The sequence below is a fragment of the Macrosteles quadrilineatus genome, unplaced genomic scaffold, assembly GCF_028750875.1.
Source record: "Macrosteles quadrilineatus isolate MER2022 unplaced genomic scaffold, UCM_ALF_1.0 Scaffold_2__2_contigs__length_208266976, whole genome shotgun sequence".
Lineage (NCBI taxonomy): Eukaryota > Metazoa > Arthropoda > Insecta > Hemiptera > Cicadellidae > Macrosteles > Macrosteles quadrilineatus.
The window spans coordinates 112087921-112095620 of record NW_026542595.1 but is presented as its reverse complement, the minus strand read 5'-3'; the positions used below and the strand labels follow the sequence as shown (position 1 = coordinate 112095620).

At 35.6% G+C, this 7700-nt stretch overlaps 1 protein-coding gene across 1 annotated transcript; it reads left to right on the top strand.

Annotated features, from left to right (window-relative positions):
• The first annotated feature begins 1221 nt into the window (after positions 1 to 1221).
• On the top strand, positions 1222 to 6806 carry LOC128987832 (uncharacterized). The gene is made up of 5 exons (XM_054408869.1): positions 1222 to 1336; positions 2109 to 2163; positions 3842 to 4278; positions 5416 to 5440; positions 6206 to 6806. The coding sequence occupies exons 1-5, from the start codon at positions 1271 to 1273 to the stop codon at positions 6745 to 6747; spliced, it is 1125 nt and encodes a 374-aa protein (XP_054264844.1). The 5' UTR covers positions 1222 to 1270; the 3' UTR covers positions 6748 to 6806.
• Positions 6807 to 7700: the final 894 nt, after the last annotated feature.

Here is a 7700-nt window from a genome sequence, read left to right as displayed (position 1 = left end):
GGTTTTATGGAAAAATCCCCATTAAAAAAATGTCTAAAAAATTAAAAAAAAAAACTATCAAAACTGTAAGGACTATAACATACTATGTTAAATCAAAACCGGTTTTTTTCTAAAATCCAATTTTCCTTTTTTTTATGGGGATTTTTTATAGGGAAATAACATAATTTACAATAACTATTGAACCGTAATTTTTACAGAAATGGGATTTTTACCATTTTGTTCAGAATTTAAAGGGCTACAATATAGAAAATGTTTATCAAAATCGTTCAGGCCATTTTTGAGAAAATCTGATTTTTCCGGATTTTATGGGTTTTTATGGGAAAATCCCCATTAAAAATCGAAATTTCAAAAAAATGAAAAAAAGCCCTTGAGATACCATGGATTAGAACCTTGGCCTACATACCAAATTTAATCGAAATCGGACCACAGGTGTAGTCCCTAGCTCTGTACACATCCAGACACACAGACACACACGCACACAGACACACAGACATCACTTCGAAAACCACTTTTTTCGAAAAACCACCTAATCTTATTAGTATTTTATTAGGTTTTTGGGTCCAGGGGGACCCAAAACGAATATATCCATTCAAAACTCAAACTCGAAAATTTTGACGAAAACAATACTTTCTCCATATACTATGGTATAGGGGGAGAAAGTAAAAAGTGGTTCGATTTCCACTATAAACTGTAGGTCCCTTAGTTGCCATTAGCTGTATGGGCTATTAATTTACATCTGTGTCTAATGAATGTCGGCCTTAGTCACTAACAAGACTAAAAGATCGTGCCACTCATCCTATTCATCTCCATTCATACTTGGCTTAAAATACCTACTTTGTATGGTCGCCATTTCAATGAAAAGTATAAAGTATTTATGAAACTGTAGATGTCGTTTAAGCCACAAAATGTCATTGTAAATGTGTAAATAATTACAATACCAACACTGAAAATGATCTAGTTTTTTGCCCGATTTATTATGTACATACATATCAGTAAGTAGTGCTATTTAATATTAGTACTATAGTTTTATTTTACGGCACTGTTTCGCTGAGAGTTTATGATATATCGGCTGTAATTTTCATTCGAGATCAAACTCGACGAATTATTTTATTCCATAGAATTATCGAATGTAAAATTTTGTGGATGGTTTGTGACTTTAAACCACGCAAGTTGTTAGATAGGTATGCAACTGACGTGCAATTAACGGCAATTTATCACTGACTTTTGACAGGAAAACTACGTACATCCAGAGACAACTGCCTGGCTGCGAATGGTTCAATCCATCTGTGCCATGGAAGTAACACTGTGGTTTCTCGTGGTTTTCGGGTCATCTCTGGTAAGTCTTTTCTAAACATACTTTTATTTATTAATTGCCATCCTATTAACTTTTGACGATAGGTTTGTAGTTAAAAAAGTGTATTATGTGTTCTTATTGTTTATACAGGGTGTACCGTGAGTAAAATCGTTTGATAGTGAATTAAAAATGCTAAATAAAAGTGTTCATAAAACATTCATAAAACCAGCAGTTTTTGTGTTTTATAAGTAAAAAAAAAATTAAAATGATCGTCATTTTGACATTTTTAATTGAATCAAGATGAATTTATTTTTTAAAGATCTTTTTTACCTTAATTACAATACCAAGTTTTATAAAAATCAGTTGAAAAAAGTCAAAAATAAAAATGTTTATGTAAAAAATACAAAATGGCCGTTATCTGGTTAACGAAGCGATTTTGAAAAAATGTTATTTTTGATTTTATTTTTATTTTGCCCCATGGAACTATTTCCCGGAGTTTGGCCGTTTACTTATGGGACACCCTGTATAACAGCAGAAACTCATTTTCGCAAGATAACTCTTATTTCAATTTTACTAATAAAGGAGATACATGTTTGTATGTAGTTATTTAAAATTTTTGTAACGATCTAAATTAATTATGCATTAAATTCTGTGAAATAATTTGGGATCATTCTTTGAACTTTGACATATTAAAATATCATAATAAACTTTGCTTATTTCAGATCAACAATTAAATTATCTAAATTATCCGTATTTTTAAGTTAAAGCCTAATATACCATCGGATGTTTAACAAATGATCCTATATTTTTGCAGATTCTCCAGAGCTCAGCTTTTGGAAAACGTTCCGGATCGAGTGTCAAGGGCCACGGTAAAACCAACTATACATTAATCAATATCTTTTATTTAGCTAGTTATTTCAAGCTTTGATAACAACCTGTAGTATACCATGTGTGTGTGCAGAAGATTGTGTGTGTGTTAAAACTTGATACAACAACAAACAACTTTCGGGTCTGGGTGGTGTTCCTAATAACGATTTTTAAATACCCAGACCCGTTTGTCCAATATAGAAACTCGGTCGCGTGTGTCGCTTTTGTTCTGCGGAAAAAGGCTAATTTCTTGACATCACTTTTGTTCCGGGGGTCAGCAGGGGGCCGGTCAAAACATCACTTTTGTTCCGCGGACATCTCTCCTGTTCCTCGAAAGAGGGGCTGCACTCTCCCTCCCTTAAATCCTCTCTTTCGCTCTTCTCCTAATTATTTCTTACAAAGGTTAGGTTAGGTAAGGTTGGGTTAGGTTGGGTTAGGTCAGGTTGAAAATATTTTAATTATTGAAATATTTGTAAAGGAGAAAATTACAATTTAACGAGTTTTAAGGCCCACATAAAAGAAAGAATTAGTAGGAGAGCGAAAGAGTGGATTAGGGGAGGGAGAGTACAGCCCTAACTCTCGCGGAACAATAGTGATGTTTCGGCCAGTCCCTAAATCTACCTGCTGACCCCCGGAACCAAAGTGATGTGAAGAAACTGTCCTTCAACCGCGGAACAAAAGTGTTACAGCTACTCAGACACTCGGCACATGTTACCCGTTGAACAGGAATCATCTAATTTGTTTGTGATTTAAATGGTCCTGTAACATGTTGCTGACGGTGCCTGCATGGCCTGGAACCCAGCCAAACGTTACAGAGTTGTGTGTGGATGGTTCGCAGAGAGTGTTGAAACACTTCCATACTAGCTTTGAAGTGACCTCATTTGAGTCCAGAGCTCTAAGGGCAGCCTGACAATCCGACAAGAGCACTGTATCCTTGTCTTGTCAGCGTCTGGCTAGTCCTAGGTCGGCACAAGCCAAGATCCCACAAATTCCTGCCTGAAAGATGGTACAGTATCTCTCCCAGACTGGCAGAAAGTTCTGATCTGGGCGATCGACTGTATACTCCAAGGCCTGAATTTCCATTGATTAGGGAGCCGTCTGTGTACCATATGAAGTTTTCTGTTTCTCTGAGATTCTCTTCCTGATGTTTCCACTCCTGGAGCGGAATTCAACAGTGAAGGATTTGGTGTAAACTTCATCTGTGCTCAGGACATCTGAGGTCATGTCAAGCGGACACGCAGCCACAGCTTTGGCAATGGCGCAGTGGCCTGCCCCAGCAGGTCGTCCCTCCAAAGATTTACAACCTTCAAACTGTAGGAAGCCTTGAGGGCTTCAGATAAAAAAAATGTCCAGAGGTGGCAGGTCATGACTGACTTCTACAGTTGCTGCTTCTGCAGGCACCAGCATGAAGCGTACCAAGATAAAAATTCAGTATTTCCTTTTCCATTGAAACGATTTATTAGACGTGATCTAAAATCACGTAAAAACTAACACACTTTATATTTTTGAACAAATTTAAACACTGTAAATAAAAAAAAAACTTTTACATGGCCAAGTCTATAAGTCTATTTAACTAAGTGAACCAGGTTTCTCGTGTTTGCCTTAACAATACCAGAAGTAGCACAGTTAGATGATGCTGTCATTAACAAGTTGTAATAAAGTCAAATATTTTTGTTTCAGTTCTGTTTTGTCCTCAAAAATATGAACTATTTAATGGTTTATTGCAACACTATACGATGAAACCGGAGGATAGTATGAACGATGTTCTAGCACGTAGAAAAATGTCATTCGAAGGCAACTTGGATGTTGAGTGCGTAAAACAGAACGATGAAGCTAAGGTGTTCGTATACGCTCCAGAAGGATACTTGGTTGATAGATTGATGTTTGAGAGCAAAGAAGATTGCAAAACATTGAAGGACAACACACTTATAGTTGGAAAGCTGATACCGGCTAAGGCAAATAACTATGATATGTTAGACTTCCCTGTAACATACACGTTGCTTGGAAAAGTACGTCGGTGTGTCATAAGACCCTACACGCTTATCAAATTGCAGTACTACACCAAATTATATAGAAGGGAGCCTCTACTGATAGATTGCGAAAAGAGAACTGAGATTGTAAGTTAAAAATTATACATCATATGACTCGATTAGATTAAGGAACACCATTTAAATTAAGCGCTCACCTATACATTTACATCTTAGAAACCCTATTATTCGTACAGTTCTCAAAGCATTCATGGTTATCCTCTTCGAGGCAATTTCAACCTTTCAGTACCACGGCACTCAACCACATTAAAAAAAACGTTCACACAAACAAAATACAACTTTTTAATGGCCTCGTTCTCCCATTAAAATTTGAACAATACCAAGGAAGATTTAGAAAATGTGCAAAGTCCATTTTTACACCTTGTGAAGTCTATTTTCCTATCTTTAACCCAATAGTTTTTATTTTGAAATGTAAACTTCTGCCAATCATTACCAAATCGTAATTGCATTTTACATTTCAAAATACATCGTATGAGCTGCTGACTGCTGATTTATATAGACTGTTTATCGTCCTGTAATCCAGCTAGGAGGTCACGAATTGTGGATATTTATAGGTGTGCACTGTGGATGCGATGCTTCCTGGTGTGGATTAACGTCCGCACTAGTGTGTACTACGACTGTCCGCAATACTATCCTGATAGTTAGACCAATTCGTTAAGAACTAAGAAAAATGTGGTTTGGATTCCACTATAAACTAAAGGTGCCTTAGTTGCCATTGGCTGTAGGGGCTTAATAGCTCATCCCCATTCATACTTGGGGTAAAATACGCACATAGTGTCGTCCCCATCTTAAATAATTGATATAGTTGATATAATTGATATCATTGATATAATTAAAGGTGTAAACCGTAGATTAAGTAACAACTGATTCAGATCAAAGTTGGTACTCAGGTAAAAAAAGGAATTTAAAATAAAATTGTTCAAGAAATATTTCTTACGATACTTCCTTCTATTTGGTTAACTTCTTATAACAAACCTTTACATGTTTTTGCTATACTCCGTCCACAAAATGTATGCGGTTTTAGGGGAAGCGATTCCACCCCCACTCACCATGACTTTGAAACAATAGCCAGCAGCTAATCAGGTCATGTATACATTAAGTCAAAAGAAAGTGGCTGGGGAATCCAGAAAACATAACCCTTAAACCCGCATACAATTTGCGAAAGAAAAAAATATCATTTAAATTTAAAGTTTTTATTTTTTTCAGGGGACTGCAAAAATTAACTATAAGAGTAAGTATTTACAAAAAGAATTACAATAGTTCTAAGTAAACTATGTTTATGTAGTGTACAATGGATATCAATGAGATATTTTGTGCGTTATAGATATTTAATACATTAATTTTTCATGAAAGTTAATAAAAATACGCCTAATAACTTTTAATATATCATTATGCTTAGTGGCCCAGGATCACTTATTGAATAAAATGGTTTATATTACCTGTCCATCAGTGATCCTATTGTTGTCTTAAGCGACCAGTTTCGGGATTAAAATCCCATCCTCAGCAGTTAAAAATGTCATATCACTCAAATTGATCTTATATTTGAGATCTATCCATTTTTATATATGTATTTATAAGGTATAAGGTATAAGGTATGTATAAGGTAAATATAAATATGCTAGTTAAAAATAAGGAAATATTGACTCCAGTTGTACTTTTAGAAAAGTCTTGTTCAGGACTTCCGGTAGCCAACAGGATATAAGTAGTGACGATATCGAGATTCTTGTCATTAGCATATTGGGTCTGATAATGATTGGAGTGTCCAATGGAAATCGATCACCACTTACTATTGTATGTTTATACCTCCTGTGATTCAATAGTGTAAGTGTTAATATATTTAAAGGGTTTGAGACGTTTTTCGATTAACTTGTAGTACATTTTAAAACTTGTATTTAATTATAAATTATTGTTAATAATTTATATATTTTTTTAATTTGAATTTTTTTTTAAATCTTACTATAGTGATGTAAACTTAGGCCTACTGTATTTTTTGTAGAAGGAGAAATGTTACCAACTGGAAACTACGAAATCATGGAATTCATCAAAGATGCTGATTTTGTCGGTGAACCTTCCTATATCACTTTAAAAGCTGAATCAAACATCAAGCTCAAGTGCCAACAATACTCCAAAGAAGAAAGAAAAAAGGACGGATGGACACACTTAACCCCGTTTGCAGTTGGATATATAACTTATGAGAACTTAATCTTAGAAAGGTTATTTCTAGACTCTTGTCCAGTTGGCGAAGTTGAAGGGATGTACATCAACCGCCTACCGCAATCGCCTTTCTATGAAAAAGAATTTACACTTGTCTTCAAAACAACAAAAGGGCCCTGTTTTAAAATATCCATTAGCTATATGTTTCAAGAGCTATTTCAGGATAATGAGCAGTTAACATATGCAGTTAACATTTACCGAGACAACCATCGCGAAGTCAATTGTCCAGATGATTGGAACAGTGACGCAGCCTTCAACGTGAAACCAACAGGGCGTATGACTAAGTGGGTTCACTCAGTGGTTAAACTGGCTGGTGGTGACTAGTTTGTACCCATTGATTTCCCTCTGAATCATCTGAATTTATTGATTAATTTATTATCTGAAAATTATTGTCTTATTGACTTATTGGCTTATTTATGACCCTATAACCATAAATGGATAATCCCTGATGACAACGAGTTTGGTAGGGTGCAGTCTGAATGCACAAGACCCACACTAGGAATAGACAGAGGTAAATTTCCTCGCCATTTTTCATGTTGCTTGTGCCCAATCGAGGCGAACCCATTTGCACTATCTTGTCTTTTATCATAGACTTAACGGTGCAAATAGCTACGCCACACTTCACACCAAATAGTTTTTTTGTCCTAGGACGCTAAGCACGAACACGGAATTGTTTTTCACATTACTTCAGGCTAGACCTAGGGGTTGCGGCATTATCACATAGACAATATCCATTGGTGATTTGGCTGGATTTGAACCCGGGACCTCTGGAACCGAAGTCTTGTACTCTAACCACTAGACCAGCTCGCTCCCCAATAGTAAAATCGGAAGATTTAGTGTTAGGTTACACTCACGAATATTATAACAGAAATCGGCATGGATCATAAACATAAACAAATTACGTAACTGACCCATATCATAGATAAAACAAACATACTCCCTTAGTAGATTTCTCATCCTTATGAAACAGCTGAAGACAATTTTATTGTTAGTTCATGTACGGTTTATGTAGAGGTCGTGTTTTGTTTACAATTTGTTTCCCGTTATTACAGCCATTTAAAACCTCGTTTAACCAAATAATACGATCTAATCATAAAAAATAACTTGTCCCCTAGTTATATAACCAAACAGTAAAGCACAAATCAAGAAATTAACCCTAAAATAATGGAAACAAAGTTTCATCGACACTAGCGCCTTTGTGTCACGTACATGAACTAGACACGAAAAACGTGCTTCAAAATTTACAATGGGATGAGAAGTCTACTTGTGTTGGTTAG

Coding starts and splice junctions, on each gene's coding strand:
- LOC128987832 (XM_054408869.1), top strand. CDS start 1,271: ATGGTTCAATCCATCTGTGCCATGGAAGTAACACTGTGGTTTCTCGTG. Junction 4,279..5,415: donor GCGAAAAGAGAACTGAGATT/GTAAGTTAAAAA, acceptor TATTTTTTTCAG/GGGACTGCAAAAATTAACTA. Junction 5,441..6,205: donor TGCAAAAATTAACTATAAGA/GTAAGTATTTAC, acceptor TATTTTTTGTAG/AAGGAGAAATGTTACCAACT.